The sequence below is a fragment of the Miniopterus natalensis genome, chromosome 2 (genome assembly GCF_054644295.1).
Source record: "Miniopterus natalensis isolate mMinNat1 chromosome 2, mMinNat1.hap1, whole genome shotgun sequence".
NCBI lineage: Eukaryota > Metazoa > Chordata > Mammalia > Chiroptera > Miniopteridae > Miniopterus > Miniopterus natalensis.
Window position 1 is genome coordinate 167,486,142 of NC_142082.1, and position 16,128 is coordinate 167,502,269.

At 54.3% G+C, this 16,128-nt stretch overlaps 1 protein-coding gene across 3 annotated transcripts; it reads right to left on the reverse strand.

Moving 5' to 3' along the window:
• Window positions 1–12: 12 nt before the first annotated feature.
• ATN1 (atrophin 1) lies at window positions 13–12,008 on the reverse strand. 3 transcript variants are annotated; one of them, XM_016221810.2, is made up of 10 exons: window positions 11,794–12,008; window positions 7,148–7,339; window positions 6,863–7,000; window positions 6,601–6,714; window positions 3,904–5,906; window positions 3,465–3,687; window positions 2,226–2,922; window positions 1,244–1,387; window positions 751–931; window positions 13–571 (listed from the first exon to the last, which is right to left on the reverse strand). In XM_016221810.2, the coding sequence occupies exons 2-10, from the start codon at window positions 7,172–7,174 to the stop codon at window positions 538–540; spliced, it is 3,561 nt and encodes a 1,186-aa protein (XP_016077296.2). In that variant the 5' UTR covers window positions 7,175–7,339; window positions 11,794–12,008; the 3' UTR covers window positions 13–537. The 3 variants fall into 3 exon arrangements, with proteins under 3 accessions (XP_016077296.2, XP_016077295.2, XP_087670933.1); XM_016221809.2 differs by having other exon boundaries at window positions 3,904–5,909; XM_087814807.1 differs by lacking the exon at window positions 11,794–12,008 and having other exon boundaries at window positions 7,148–7,342.
• Between the last annotated feature and the right edge of the window lie 4,120 nt (window positions 12,009–16,128).

Genomic DNA, 16,128 nt, shown 5'->3' on the forward strand with positions numbered 1-16,128 from the left:
GTCACAGCCATCTTCTTGGGGAGTCGTGAGGATGTTTTGTTTGGTTGGTTTTGGTTGGGATGTTTTTAAAGAGCGTCATATAGATATTTATATATATAAATTATTAATGTGGGGTAGGGGCAAGGGGCATACATCGCAGAGGGGGGCGCGCACACAGGGACTGGGGAGGGGCAGGGGCGGCACACAATGCTACGCAAAAAACAGCCACATCTAACAGATGAAATAATCACACCAACTGGATAGGGGAAGGGCAGTGGCCACAGGGGTTGGGCATGGGAGAGGAAGAAAGCAGGGGGACAAGAAGAGGGACCTGGTCCAAGATCCTGTGCGCTTTCTGCCCCTGCCCCTGCCACTTCCCCACTTCTGCACACCACAGGAGCCTTGGTCTTCCATCTGTCCCTTCCTCCCTCCCTCTGCCCAGCTGCTGAGGCCCTGCAACTGAGCAGCACCCTTCCTTGCTCTGGGTGGCAGGCTGGGAGGGAGACCTCCAAGGTCCAGATGCACACTTGGGCCACGGGTGCTCTCTTGATTGCAGGTTTACAGCGGCTTGTCACTTTCCTTTTTCAGGTGACTGGGAGACACAGTGTGCAGAACAGAGATAAGAGACTGAGGTTGAACCTGACCTGACTCCTCTCACATGATGGTGGAGGAGATCCCTCCCCCAGGAACCTAGTGCCTAGTTGTACCATGCCCATATCCCATCCCAGGCTTACATCTCCTCAATCCTGGGCTAGGAGTGCCCAGTAGTACCTGTAGTAGTCCTCCTGGGCAGGTAGTGGCACACTGTGCAGCGGGTGATGGGCATGCAGCCACTGCTGCTGCTCCAGTGCCAAGCGCTGCAGCTCAGCAGACTGCGCGTGCATGGCCTGCAGCTGGTGAGCTGCTGACATTGGGGCAGAGAGGGAAGCTGGCAGGTCCCGGTAAGGAGCAGCTGTAGGCAGGAAGGGCAGAGGGCACATGACTGATGACCTACTCTGAGCCAGGAATACAGAGAAACAGACTAAAAAAGTTAGGTAACAGCAGTCCTGCAAAATGCCAGTGGTGGTTAGGAGTCAAACTTCTTAGCCTGACACTAAAACATGCCTTTCTTGGGCAGAGCCCTAGACCTCCTACTCCCATTCCCAGCTCTTCTGGGCATCTCCTCACCACTCCCCAAGCCAAACTAGGCCAATCCCATCACCCAAATTCCTCCTTTCTGCCCTTCTCTCATTAGACCTTCCCCAATCCCAAACTCCATCCTTACCAAAGAGCTGGTGACGAAGAACTTCGTTCTCGTGCAGAGGGTGAGGAAGAAGGGGGTTGGGGAGGGTCCCAGCTGGGTAGGGTATCCGGGTAAGGTGAGACCCTGAGGCCAGGGGGTCAATGAGAGGGTGCACTGAGGCAGAGGCTGGAGGATAGAGAACAGGAAGGTATCACCAGAAGGCAGGTTTGGGGAAAACCATGCATGTAGGTGAACGGATCCAAGCCTGGGAAGAGAGATGGAAAATCAAACACAGGGAGGGAGATCCAGAGTGGAATGAAGCGCAATGGACAAGAATAAGATGCTACTGGAGCTGGGACACACTGATGGCAGAGGACAGATTACAGTTGTCAGAGGGTCTAAGGAAAAGGAAAGAGAGCGTGGACTGCTTAGAGAAGATGGAAGAGGGCACAAAGTTTAGAAAGAGAGACAGGAAGAGAATGGAGGTTAACAAAGAGAAAGCTCCAGGGAGATTGGAATGAGCATGATTGTAAGGCTATACTGGGTAATAAGAAATATGGTGAAGTGACAGTAAGTAAAGCTCACTACCACCTACAATGCCCACAACCACAGCTACAGGGCTCTTTCCGAAAAGGCACAGAGATGGGGAGGAACATACAGGACCTACAGCTGGGAAGAGAATATGGCAAGAAGCCACAAGAGAACTGAATCCGAAAGAACAAGAAAACAGGTATGTGAGGGGCTGGGAGAAATGGGCTGTAACGGTAGGAAGGTGGTGCTCTTTCAAAGGTTTCTAGCTTTGGCCTCTATCATGGGTTTGATGTTAGACTCTGAAGAGGGTGGGGATGTGGGGAATAGTCTTTGTGGCAAGGCTAGGGTATGAGGTGACAGGCTAGTGGATGACAAGGAGGCAAAGGGCAGGGGAGCACTCGAGAGAGTTCATGCCAGACTAGGGAGGTCCTGGCTTGAGAAATAGAAGAGCCCAGTCATTTGCTGGGGGCAAGGAAGGAAGTAGGAGTCTCACCTGCATGGATGGCATCCTGCTGGTGGAGGTGCAGGTGAGAGTGGATGTGGGAGTGCTGGTGGTGATGGGGGGTCACATTGAGCATCTGCAGCCGGGCCAGCGGGTCATTGCCCAGGGCTGCCACCCTTTCTGCATGCTGCCTCTCAGCTGCCAGACGCTCTGCGTAGGACATGTCAGGCCGCAGGGCTGGCCCAGCAGCCAGCGCCAGACGTTCTCTCTCCAGGGGCCCCAGGCTCGGGTGAAAGGGGAAAGGGTGTAGGCCAGGTGGGCCAGGCTGCAGAGCTAGGCCCCCATGTCGGGGGAAGGGATCCAGGCCAGGCCCAGGAACCCCATGTAGGGGTTCCAGCTCACTGGGCTTCACCTCAAAGCCAGGTTTGAGGCGGTCACGGAGGTCTCTTTCTCGGGCCTCCCGCTCCCTCTCCCGGGCTGCTGGGTCACTGCTGTAGAGGGCAGGGACATTATAACCCAGGAGGCCCGGGTCCACTGCCCCCAGGGGCACGTAGAACGGATGGTTTCGATTGCCAGGAGACATGACGTGGGGCCGAGCATATTCACTGAGAGTGCGCAGGGCTGGAGTGTCAGGACCCAGGTAGGGGGGCACTGTAGCCACAGCACTGCCCGGTTCAAACGGAGGGCGATGCGGCACTGGGCCAAGAGATGGGCACTCCACTGGAGCACGGCCCTCCTGAGCCAACTTCTGTGGGGTACAGGGAGAAGAGGAGTCAGAAGAGCAGTTCCATAAAAAGGTGGCCAGGCCCTGGCTGGTGCGGCTCAGTTGGTTGAAGCATCATCCCATACACCAAGGTTGCAGGTTTGATCCCCGTCAGGGCAGGAGCGGAAGGCAACCCATCAGTGTTTCTCACATGTTTCTCTCTCCCCCCTTCCTTTCTCTAAAAATCAATTTAAAAACAAAAAACAAAAACAAAAAAGGTGGCCAGTACTGAGTTGCCAGTTTATCTCAACAGCTGAGTGCCAAAATACTGGAACTGAGCCTACCAGGAACTTCCCTACCCCCTTCTCCTGAATAGCGGCTCTTACAATCCGCAGGTAGTCTGACCTGAGCTGTCCTTCCCCCACCCAAACATTCTTCTCGCAGGAATCCTTTGATCTCCATTTCCTGGGCTGCAGCGCTTCCTCCAGCCCAAGAGGTGGCGCAGTGACTTCCCCGCCCCTCATGCCTCCCCGCGCGGCGCCAAGGGAAGGCCAGAAGGCGGGAGGCGCACGTGGTGACGCACTCACCACGCTCCGTTCCAGCTCGCGCTCCTTCTCGCGCTCGCGCTCCTTCTCACGTTCCCGCTCGCGCTCGCGCTCCTTTTCTTCGCGCGCGCGCTGCTCGGCCTCGCGCCGCACTTTCTCCACCAGGTCGGCCCGCTTCTTGGCCAGCTTGGAGCCCTCCAGTGGCACGAAGTACAAGTCGCTGCGCGCGCACGAGTTAAAACCGCGGTCCAGGTGTTTGTTGAACCTGCGGGGCACGGAGGCAGCGCGCGCTCAGCCCCTGCCAGCGGCCCAAGGTGACTCCGGCCCAAAGCCAGCCCCCAAAGGCTGGGGAGGCAGGGCGAGGGTCAGCAGTACTATAAAAAACACCTTATGAACGCAAACCCCACCCCATGCCTACTCCCTCTGTTACCCCTTCGCCGTTCCCAGCTCCCCGTCCCAGGCCCGCTGGCGCCCCACTCACCTGGCTGACTGACTGGCATGGCTGGGCACGTCTACCACCTTGGGAGGGGGCGAGGGGCTGCGGGCAGTGGGCACTGGGCTCTCTGGGGTCTCATACTCCTCAGCCGGCTCCTGTTTGATCTGCGTGGCACTCAGGGGTGGCCCCGAGGCAGGGCCGGCAGGAGGTGGTGCCAGGGATGACAAGCCTGAGGGTCCTGCAGGTGGCAATGGCCCAGGCCCCACGGGGGGTGAGCCAGGCTTGAAGGTCCCTGGGCCTGCGGGCGGCGAGGTGCCCCTGTAGCCTGGTGGGGTCCCCGTTCGGAAGGAGGGTGGTGACCCTGGCTTGTATCCTGGTGGGGTGGCTGTCTTGTAGGCCCCTGGGGATGGGGCTCTCTTTCCATATGGTGAGGGCCCAGGTGGGGAGGCTGTTTTGTAGCCTGCTGGCGAGGAAGCCACTGTGGCAATGACTGTGGAAAGTGTAGCCGAGGAGGTGGTAACCGGAGGCACGGGTGGGAAGGGGTAGGACGCCCCTTGGGGGCCCTGGGAAGGAGAGGGGTGTGAACATGGGTAGGACGCTTGAGAGGAGGAAGAGGAGTTGGAAGAAGAGGAGGCTGGGGGGCCATTGGGGCCTGCTTGGCTGTAGGACACCTGGCTGTGAGGTGGGGGCAGGTGTGCTGGCCCTGGGGGATAGGGCCTTAGAGAGCCCAAGGAGGGAGACATGGCATAAGGGTGTGCATGGTGGGAATTACTACTCTCTAGGGGGTGGGGATATGCTCCAGGTGGAGGGGGCCCAGAGCTCCCATGATGTTGCTGCTGCTGCTGCTGCTGCTGCTGTTGCTGCTGCTGCTGTTGTTGCTGTTGCTGGTGGTGATGGTGATGCGTTGGGGCTGGTGGGTGGGCAGTGGATTGGCCTCCAGTAGGAGGGAAGGGGCCTGGATGGGCATTGTTGTTGGCTAAGAGGCGGCCATAGGCAGGAGGTGGTGGGGGACCCTGGCTCCACACAGCCTGGGATGGGAGAGAAGGCTGAGTATATTTGGGTGGCTGATTAGAGACAGAGAGGCTTGTTGGGGGAGGGAAGGAGTGGGGATAACTGGGCAATGCCTGGGAAGCTGGGTATTGGGAGGCAGAGGAAGACGAAGAACTGGAAGAGGCGGCTGCTGCAGAGCTACTACTAGAGGATGAATAAGGATACCTCATTGGGGGGGCTGGGGCAGAAGAAGAAGAAGGGGGCAAAGGATGGGGTGAGGGAGCAAGAGTAGGGCCCTTCTCTGGGCCAGGAGGAAGTCCACCCATACCCTGCCCCATGGCATGAGGAGAGGGCAGATGCCCAGGTAGTGGCTGGGCTCCCAGGCCAGGAGGAGAGGCTGATGCATTGTTAAGGGGTCTCAGAGCAGGTGGGGGAGGCAGGTTTGGTGTCACATGGGGGAAGGTGGCTGGTGGTGGAGCAGAAGGTATGTTTCCACCACCTACTGGAGTGTTAGGCGGCTTTGTTGGGGGAGCACCACCAGCCCCAGAACTTGATATTGAAATGGGAGTAGTGGGTGGGGGGAGCTGCTTACCCCCACTAGGGGCCCCCACTGAAGAGGCAGCCCCTCCCCCCTTGGGACCCATTGGGGGTCCAGACAAAACTCCTCCACCAGCACCCCCAGGGTAGAGCTGTGAATGAGGGGGAGGGGCCCCAGAAGGAGCCTGGAACATCCGAGATGTGGGGGGCTCCATGGGAGCATGATATCCAGAGGGTGTCACAGGATGGGGTTCAAATCCAGGCTCTGGCTGTCGAGGGTTGCTATCTGGTGGTGGAGGGGAGGGAGGAAAGAGTGGAGGTGGGTGGTAGGGGCGGGCTGGACCCTGGGACAAGCCAGAAGACGAGTCGGAGTCATTCTCCACACTTCCAGGGCTGTAGATGCTGGGGGACGTGCTTCGGTTATCCTGGTCTATATCCCTCGGGTCACTGCTGCCATCATCATTGAGGCTCCGCCCATCTAAGCTGTCCAGATCCGAGGGGGACTGTGGCCGAGGGAGCTCCTGCTGCAGAAGAAGGAGGGCAGTTTTTCCCCTTTACCTTTCCTTTCTTGCTTCCCCTAGATTTGGGGGCTCCCTTGCACAAAATCATTTCCCCCTCACAGCACACCACTGTGCCATGTCGTGATGAATACTTACTCAAGCCCACTTCCCTACCATCTCTGGACAGCAGATTCCTAGCAGCTAGTCTTGTTTCCCTCCTTGTAAATCCCTATTCCGTCTTCAAGTGACCGTCTCTCAAGCACCTTCTGCCTATCCACAGCTGAACCCAAATCCCTGTCTTCTACCAGCTCATATGCACCCTCCTCTCAACTCCTCTACCCCTTTAACATCCCAGAAACCCTTGGTTCTTAAAAGGTCCACTTCTGCATTTTCCTTATGATTTATCTATTCCTTCCGCTACGACTTCTCACCCTTAACCTCCTCCCCAGCCCATTCCTAAAAATCAGGACCTAGAAAAGGAAAGGCTAGATTCCTCCAAACTCTTCCAATCCCCTTTGGCCCCGCCTGGTCATCTAGTGGTCTGGCAAAAGCCCTAAAGATCTGTCTGATATAGACAGGACCACTTTAATAAGCATTAGGATATGACTTTTCTCTTATATCCCAGGTCAGATTAAAGTAGGAATACTGAATGAAAGAAAGTGTAGGGGAAAGAATAGTCAGAAGATGGGTCAGGGTGGCTGCAAGGGTCTCCCACCTCAGTTTTGGTCTTTTTTGGTGCATTGGTCTCCTCACTTTCACTCTCTGAGATCTCCTCACTCCGGCCCTGTTTGCTGACCTTTGGAGTGGAGGCTTCTTCTACTCGTGCCTTCTGTTAGAGAGAAAGAGAAAATTCCTGTCTTATACCTCCCAAACCTCCACCATTACTCTTACTAGAGAGAAAGTTCCCCCACAACACACACATATACCCTCAGCCCCAATGCCTGGGCATCCTGTGCGAGGACCTCAGGATAGAATACCTTGGCTGTCTGCCTAGACTTCTCGGCTTTGCCATCACTGCTGGACGTGCTGACCCCTCCAGGGGAGGCCCGGCCCCTCGATCTCAGCTCTTCCCGGGGCCCAGGGGCCTCTTTCTTCCGTCCACTCCTCATTGACATCTGAAGAAGAAAGGAAACAATAAAAAGGTTTTTTTACACTGCACCTAACTTTAGGATGTGCCTTATTTTTATTCTTTCTCTCCAGGCCCTCCCCCATAGCTTCCCTGCCCCTAATCTTTCATGTCTCTCATTTAAGCTGTCACTCACTGAGTCTTTATTCTGTCGTGTCTTCATTCTTCAGGCTGTGGAGACCCCATTCTCCTCTGCCTGGGCAGCTGAATACAGAAACTTCTCTGCTTCACCCCAAGTTCCCCACAGCTGTGGCCTGGGAAGTGGGAAGCAGGAGCTCCAAGTTTCCAGTGTAAGCACCTGGAACTTGCAGGATGTTTTCAGTGAAGCCTGTTAGAAAAAGACCATTAAAGTCTCCAAATCAGGGAATAGAGTCTAAGGGGGTTACCCCTGTGTTTGTCAAGGGGCTGAGAAGTGGCCTAGCCCTAGGCCTTTCAGTGAAGAAGTACAGGCCCCACAACACATCGCTGACTTACTGGCTCCATGGACTATCCCGCTACCTACAAGTGAGGGAGACTCTGTTTACAGTATCATCTCTTTCACCTCTGGGGAAGGTGATAAAACTCAGATGTATCTGTGTGAGCCCCAATTCAGGAGATGACACTATTTTACCCTTCATGCTCCCTAGAAAATATTTGTGCACATACAAACTCCACAGAGCCTTACAAAAGAACATCAAGAAACATAGCTAAAGTATTAACTTATTAAAGAGCATCCTCTTTATGTCAAGCCCTTGCATACATAATTTAATATTTACAACCAACCCTGAAAAGTAGGTGTTCTTATTATTTCCAATATATAGGTGAGGAAACTAAGGCACAAAGATTGTGATTCTGACTTGCCAACTTCATGTGATGAATACAGAGGAACCAGTGACAGCACCAGAATCAAGCCCACCTCTCCCTGACTTCAAAGCCCATGTTCTCTCTTCTATACTTTGCTATATTCTCGTCAGAAGTTGATGAGATAATCCTCAGAAGACCTAAATCAACCCGAGAGATGATGAAAAGAATCTTTTTAAGTGAGTAGGAGAAGAATATCCTGTTCTACAATGCAAAAGCATGAAACCCTACCAATCTCAAGAGCAAACCTAGGTATCCCCAAAGTGTAGAACTTCGTTTTTGAGAGCCTCATAAAGAACCCCCTCTTTAGTGCTTGGGTTCCCAAAGACTAGAGGAAAAGGCAGGACTTTCACTTTACCAACCAAATCAGTGACTATCAGTGAGCACCCAATACAAATTTGTGAGCCTATCCTCTCACTTGGCTAAGATGGGGACACACAACTCCTCATAGTCTATCTATACCAATGTTGATATCTATATCTATATAGTTAGCTATTTTTATTTGCACTGGTTTGTATTTCGTGCTAAGTGTCATGTCTTTCCATACTGATCACAGGATCTTTTGAGAGCAAGAATGTTACCTTGTTACTATTTTATCCCCCACTGATGTCATGTACAGATGGGTGTTCTGTTCTTGTTCTTTTTTTTTTTTTTTTTTAATATGTCTTTATTGATTTCAGAGAGAGGAAGGGAAAGAGAGATATAGAAATGTCAATGATGAGAGTTCATTGATCAGCTGCCTCTTGAACGCCCCCTACTGGGGATCAAGCCCACAACCCGGGCATGTGCCCTGACTAGGAATCAAACCTTGATCTCCTGGATCCTAGGTCGATGCTCAGCCCCTGAGCCATGCTGGCTAGGCTCTGTTCTCGTTCTTGACCGTTAAACCCACTAACTTTGGTCTTCTTGGATAAAGTGCTGCTGGCCTCAGTGGGAACAGAGTAAGCTTACCTGCCTGTTCTGAGTTATTAGGCCTGGCTAGGTAAATGGCATTTCCACATTCTAGATCACATTTTCCCCAAGGAATACAAAGTAATTACTTCTCACTCACCTCCACTGAACCATACTGAGGCAGGTAGGGAGGGGTGAGCCTAACATTTCCAGGAAACTTAATAAGAATTTACTTAGAGTAACAAAATAGCTGGAACAGAGCTCCAGGTCTTCTGAACGTACAACTGATGCTCTGCCCAGTAAACCAGCCACTTTTTTTGAACTGTAACTATTAGCACATTTTTGTTGTATAGGTTGATCTTAAAATACTGTCAACCAAAAAAAAAAAAAATCCAAAGAATAAAACCCAAATAACAAAAGGGGAAAACAATCTTAACAAAAGCACAAGGATGACTATGATGACTACTTGTGACTGGTATGTCTTTGCAAGCCCCTCTTAGGAGAGTGCCTATCTCTCCTTCCCATCACAGAACCTGCTCACCAAGTCAATTAGAGCTCAGAATCCAAAAGGTCAGAGAAATGCAGGAATGTACCTGCGCAATCCCAGTGTGCCCCTCCCCATACCTCAACTTTAAAAATCAGCTGAAATCTGATTAAAATAAGCAATGAGTAGCCTTGAAGGACAAAAGCAGTCATTAAAAGGTAGGTAATCCTGGGGTAAGGAGGGGCAGGAGAAGAGAAGAAGTTAGGGTTGTATTTATGTGTCTGACCCAGGGGCATGTTTTAGCACCAGCAAGCTAAACTACACTCCATCTTGCCCTAGTAGCCAGTCACTATAACTAACATAGAGCACCTACTATGTATCTGGCAACACACTAAGCTCATTCACCTTCAATGCCTTACTGCAAAAGGAAAATGATAAAGATCAGACTGGGGAAGTGGAAAAGTGAGAAATAGGGAAAGAGTCTCTAAGAACAGAAAAATAAATTAAGGGAGGTATGTGAGAAGGATGTCAGAGGGAATACAATAGCCGCACAAGGGTTTTCTGGGAAGGACTTGCAGAGTGAATTTCAGGATAACTGGCCCAACCCCCATCATCATTCCAGATCTGCCAGAATAACAAACCAGTCCAAAGTGACTGCTAGGTAACAATGCAGCCCAAACCAGCAGGTAACAATGCACTGGCTTAAGCCTTCAGAGAATTCAGGATTGTCAGAGAGGCCTCAGAAATCATCTTATCTATATAACCCCTTCAACTTACAATGAAGCCAGGGCTCAAAGAAACAGAAGTGACTTGCCCAAGGTCACAGAAGTACAGCTAGGACTAGACCCAGGTCTCCTGGCTCCAGTTCCAAAGTATTCCACTGCACCAGGTTGTTCCATAGCCCTCTCCCCTGGGCCACCCTCACCTGAGATGGGTGTCGAAAACCCAGCCATTCCTACAAGGTCAGGGAAATAGGTCGAGGGTTAGCTGAGGAAAGGAGGGGTCATTGTGTCAAAAGAAGAAAAGGCTGGTTGGGGAAGGGAGACTCAAGTTTAGGAAAATGGAAGAATATCAGTAAGTGCAAAGAGGCAAAAAAAAAAAAAAACTACTGCATACAAAAAATCCCTATACATAAGAGAAAGAATTACCAAAAAATGGTATAACAAACAGAGCATTTCCATGCTCCCACCATGGCTAGGGGGAGGGACTTGGAGAAACACCAGGACTGCCAAGTAACATATCTACCTGTGTCCAACAGATTGCTAGATGGAAGGGGGTGGACCCCCTGGAAAACCCATCCATTAGCAACACTAGAAACATTCTCTAGAACCCAGACAATGGTCCCAAGGACATAGCCAAAGGCTGAAGTCCAATCAACATGCTGAACCCCCACCTACTGGACATCCCACTGGATCACTGCCATGGCAACGAAATGGTAGAACCCCCTCAAGAGTCCATCCCAGGGGTCCATCTGCCAGCCACTCCCCCTCCAGTTGCCAAAGCGACTCCTACTCTCCTATAGTACCCTTAGGGAAGAGAGCTTAAGAATACCTACCCCAGTAGAAATAAACCCATGCACAAAGGGAAAATCTTTTAGCTCCAATAGTAATAAAGACACCCACGCACCCGCCCCCCACCCACCCCCACCCCGGAAACCCACAGCTAGAGGGGCAGTGGAATGCTCTAAGGATTTGAAGGTGGAGGTGACAACTTATCTGAAGTGCCTACAAAATGGCCCAATTCTCTGTTTCCACCCTCCCAGAAACCCTTTCTCCCTCACTCTCCCGTCAGTGCTCCTCCCTCCATCAGTTTTAGGATGACCCACACTACTGGACCCCAGTGTGCTCCTCGCCAAGAAGTAACTATGTCTGAAACTGGGAGAAAAAAAAAAAGAACTTCCCCTGAAGTAGGAGAATGAAAATTGAATCACAAAGGTACTGCCTCCCCAATTCCACCCAGAAACACCTCGGGGTCTTCTCAAAGGTGTACCCCTCCTTGGCCCTTTCCCCAGGTTCCCTTCTCCTCCCTCATCAGCCACCACCCCTCTTTCCAGCTACCACACCCCTTCCCCAGTTCCCACTTCCCTTGCATATCTACCATCTCCAAGCCCGGGCTCTGAAACCCGGGTTCTGGGCCTTGGGGGCTTTTCCCGGATACCCTCCTTATGCCCCACCTCGCTGCCATCTCTCCAATCCTTTTTGCCTTCGCCCCAGAGCCCCCTCACAGGCGTCCCCCGTTCCCCCCCCGCCAACCCTCCACCTCCGAATTCCTCTTTTGGTCCGGGGGTCCTGGCTACCCCCTTTGCCCCATTAGCCCTCCTCCTGAGACCTTACCACCTCCCCCCACCTGCCCGATCCTCCGGGTGCCTGGCCCCCTTCCCTCCTCGGGGAACCGGCCCCACTCGGACCCCCAACCTCAGGCCGGTCAGTGCTCTCAGTGGGGGCACCCGATCAGAAAAATAACAAATGGAGGCGGCGGCGGCGGGAGGGAGAACTGGGAGGGATGGGGGTGGGGAGCCGCGGGCCCGAACCCGGGCGTGCCCGAGGCCGGGTGGCTGCAGACCTTACCTGCTTGTAGCTCGGGACGGCTGGCTGGCTCCGAGCCGGATTCGGGGCTCCGGCGCCTCCGGGGGGCGGCGGCGGCCGCTCCCCCGCCCCCCTCTGCTCTTCCCGCTTCAGTCGCCGCCGCAACGAAGGCGGCGGCGGCCCCGACCCTCTCCGAGGGCGGCCCCCATCCCCCTTTTCTTCCCCACCTGGCCCCGATCGCTCGCCGGCCCCGGAGCAAATCCCGACCCCAGCTCTCGCTCAGCCCCTCCCCAGGCCCGCCGCCTCCCCGCGGCCGCCCGGAATGCCCGCGCCGCGCCGCCCGCCCCCGCCGCCCCGCGCGCCCCCGCCGCCCCGCCGGCCGGCCGCTCCGCTCGCCCCGCCGCCCCCGCCGCCCCGCCGGCTCTCCGCGCGGCTCAGCCCCGCTGGCTCTCGCCCACCGCCCGCGCCGACCCGCGCGGCCCGCACTCGCGCTATCCCGGGCCCCCTAGGAGGCCTCCGCCCGCGGCCCCCGCCCCTTCCCGGGCGGTCTTCTCCCTCGCCCCCTCCTAACCCCTCCCCGAGGCCAGCGGTCCCCCCAAAATGGGTCCTGGCCCCTGGCCCCGGCCCGACGCGGGGCTGCGGGCGAGCTGGGCGGCGCGTCCGGCGACTAGCACAGGAAAGCCGCGGGCGAAGGGAGGGAGCTCGGGAGAGGGGGATGGGAGAGGAGAGGAAGAGGGAGAAGGAGGGAGCGCGGAGGAACTGGGAGAGAGGGGCCAGGAGGGAGACGCGAGGGAGGGAGCGCCAGGCGGGCGGCGAGGGGGAGGGTGGGGATCGGAGAGGGGGAGGCGCTGAGCGAGTTGGCCGAGACCGAGGCCGAGGGGGCCCAGGGCGAGGGGAGGGGTTCGCCTAGGCGGAATGTGGGGAGCCCGCGGGCCTTGGCGCTGGAGAGGCTAGGTAGGGAGGGGCTGTGGGTTGTAAGGGTAGATATAGGGGGGAGCAGAAGTTTGGGGGCAGAGGGGTTTGTGGCAGAGGTGGGTGGGAGGTTGTGGGTATGAGGCAGAGATTGGGGCAATGGGGTGTGATTGGAAAGATGGAGCTACATGGGGGCTTTCGGGGCAATGAGGTGTGTGACACGAAGAAAGAAGCTTGGGGTGACAGCAGCTGAGGCAGACATGTAGGGGGAAGGTTGGGGAGGCTATTATGAGAGAGAATGGAATGGAAGTTTGGGGCCATAAGGAGGGGAAGAAATTTTTTTAAATGGAGATGTATATGAGGATGGGGTTTCTGGAAGAGAGTAGAGTTTGGGGGTGACCGGTGTTGGGAAAAGAATAGGAAATATAAGAATTTGGGGTGATGAAGAGAGAGACAAGTTCAAAGATGTCAGCTTGAAGAAAGGAAAGCATGAGGAACCTTAAGAAGAAATGACAGGAGGGGCCAGATGCATGGGGTGCTGGGGTGCTGGGCAGGAAAGGAGGGTGAAAGACACAGGGATGGCTGGGTTCTGGGGGTGGGGGTTTCCAGGAGAGCTGAGGAGGATTTCGATTGGCAAAACAAGGTAGACTGAATGGAGTAGGTGTGGAGGGGGGTAGGGGTAGGTAAAGAAGATACAAGATAAACAAGGCCTTTGGTGGCAGTATGGAAGAGGGAATGTCAATGATGCAGAAGACAAGAGGAAAGCAGGGAAAGGAAGTGATAGAAATGGGGGAGGGCAAGCGCTGGTGTAGGGAAGAGATTAATTCATAGGAGTGCAGCACCATTCTCAGGCCCTCTGGTGGTGTCTCCATTGAAGTCATCACTGATGGTACTTTGGGCCCCAAGGAAGGGGTGGAGAAGGGATTAGGCTCAAAATTGAGCCAAATCCCTAGGTGCCCTGGTTCCCCAATCCCAATCATTCTAATATGGAGACAACCCCCACCACAGGCTGAAGGCTCTTTCTTCTCCCACACTGCTCTCCAGGCAGCCTCTGCCACTGTCAGGCTGCCAGCCATTCCCAGCCTTCAGCCTTGAAGCCAGCAGCATCCCCAGCAGTCCACCACCAGTGTCTTCTTCTGGTCTGGCTGTCTGGCCCCACACCAAGCAGCAACATTTCTCAGGACAAAGGACACCAAGACACTGGTTGGCTTTTGGCAGCTGAGTTTGGGAAGGCCAGAGAATGGGAAGGAGGCAGGCTGGGAAACAGGAAGAGCTGGGGCTGGAGTCTGGATTTGGAGCCCTCAATAGCTCTCCATGTTTGGAGTGGGGTAGGGTATGTGTGAGGCCAGGACAGCTAGAGGCCAAGGGTGGGCCCTGAATGGCAGGATCCCACCAACCTTCTGGGAAGGATGGATATTGCTCTGTAGCAACTCAGTAGATTTTGCCTCATATTTCCTTGGGCCAGGCTCAGCCAAGTTCTAGGAATACCCAAAAGCTCTAACCAGAATCTAAAGCACTGGGGACCCTGAACAAGAGGCTTCCTTGGCCTAGAAAGAATAGCCAGGGCCTACCCCCACTCTTTTGTCTCTTGAATTAGTTGACACTTTACCACCATGTGCCCACCTTCCTAATCCCTTGGGCCTTCAAGAGACCAGGCCAGCTCCCTATCTCCCCCCACCCCTCAATGTTCTGCCCCCCTCCCAGTACCCTAGAATAGCTCCTGTTCCTCCCCACCTCCCAACTTTGCTCCAAGACTCCTCCCCCCCCTCATCCCCCTCCCTATTGCATTTCCTCTCTCGGCACTTCTCAGTTTAGTCTCCCGCTGGGCCCTGGCCCAGGCATCAGCCCCTTCCAACTCCCCTCCAGGCTTAGTTCTTCACCCTCATTTTTTTAACCACGAAGGGATGAATTAGAATGGTGACATATCTGAACCTAAAAGAAAAATTTAGGCATAGGTAGGAACAGAAGATGGGGGAAGAATAGCCAGGGCCTACCCCCTCCAATTCCTCCCCTACTTGAGGGCCAAGCTCACAATTCAGCTTCAGGGAGCATCACACACACCACCACCACCCCTCACCTCAACTCCCTCTCTGGTCCCAGCCCCCCATGACCCACTGGTCTCCAGGCAACAGCACAAAGGGAAAGTGGAGAGAAGGGCCTGGGAAGCCCAGGCACAGCTAGCTGTAACTCAATCCACCCAGTACCTGGGTGGGGGTGGGGGGCATGGCTGCCAGAGAAGGTGACTTAGTAAGGAGGGAGGAAAGGGTGGAGGTTGGGAAATGTGGCTCCAACCAGAATAGACCTGGTCAGTCCAGGAGTTACTAAAGAAAAATGAATATAATACACCTGAGAAAACCAAGAGGCACAAAGAAAAGTACAGTGTGCCCCAAGGGAAACAGAAAAGGTGCCAGGAGACACAGGAGAGAAGGGAAAGATGAGACGCCCGCACTGAAATGAAGAGGCACCAAGGAGAGGGTGCAAGTTCTTTGAACTGAAAATGGAGGTTGTCAGGGACACAGGAAGGGAAGGGCAAAGAAACGGGTTCTGCCCATGCAGAACTGGAATCTTCTTGTCCTGGAGCTAAGCAGGATGGCAGAGGGAGCCCAGGACCATAACTCAGAGTAGAATCAGAGTGGGAGGCCCACAGAGGGTACAACCTTGAAATTCCCCCCACCCACCACCTTTAGCCAGGCTCCAGTACAGTGTCCTGCAGAACCTTGCCTCCCTCTAGTGGCCACAGCTTTCCACAGCCCTTAGTGTCCAAAGCACTGATTGGGGTGCTCTCCCTGGGTGGGTCCTGGGTTCCCATCTCAATGCTGGGGCTCCACAGGAGCTGAAGAGTTGTAGTGTGTCTCCAGCCACACTGGCACCCTGCTCACAGGCTGACCCAACTAGGGGGGAGGGGAACCTGTTGAGCACTTCAGGTCCTGAATCTTCAGTTTACTGGAGACCTTTTTCCTCAGGCCCTCCACTACACTCCCTGGTACCCTTCTTCCCTCCCTGGTTCCCCACCTTGCAGGGAGTGATGGCCATGCAATGCTATTCCCAGAAACAGCCAGGATTTTGTTTCCAAGAGGCCCAGTATGAGAGCTGCTCTAGTTCACAGATTTAATCCCTTCTTTGGTCAAGGCCCTTTGGGAATTTGAACACTTTGGACACCTTTCCCCCAAAATGCACATACACACAATATTTTTGATAATTTTAGGGATTCTTGCACCAGATTAAGAACCCTGATTTCACCTGGGTCCTGAGGCCAAGCTTGCTGCTGAGAAGGCAGGGGCAACATGGACCTCACCTGGGTAGGGTAGGGTAGAGTAGGCAATGTCATCATCTTGGCCATATTTGTCCTATTTGTCTTCCTCTTCTTATGCCCTCCCCAGCTCTGCAATCTGGTTTCACCAACTTCCTTCCCAGTACTCCATCTTCCCCCCCCCTCATATGGACTACAGTGAGACTCCTCAGACA

Excerpts from the sequence above, each read along its gene's own strand:
- ATN1 (XM_016221809.2), bottom strand. The coding sequence starts at position 7,174 with ATGAAGACACGACAGAATAAAGACTCA. Across the intron at positions 7,001-7,147 it reads CACGACAGAATAAAGACTCA|ATGTCAATGAGGAGTGGACG; the intron begins GTGAGTGACAGC and ends TTTCTTCTTCAG. Across the intron at positions 3,688-3,903 it reads CATGCCAGTCAGTCAGCCAG|GTTCAACAAACACCTGGACC; the intron begins GTGAGTGGGGCG and ends CGTGCCCCGCAG.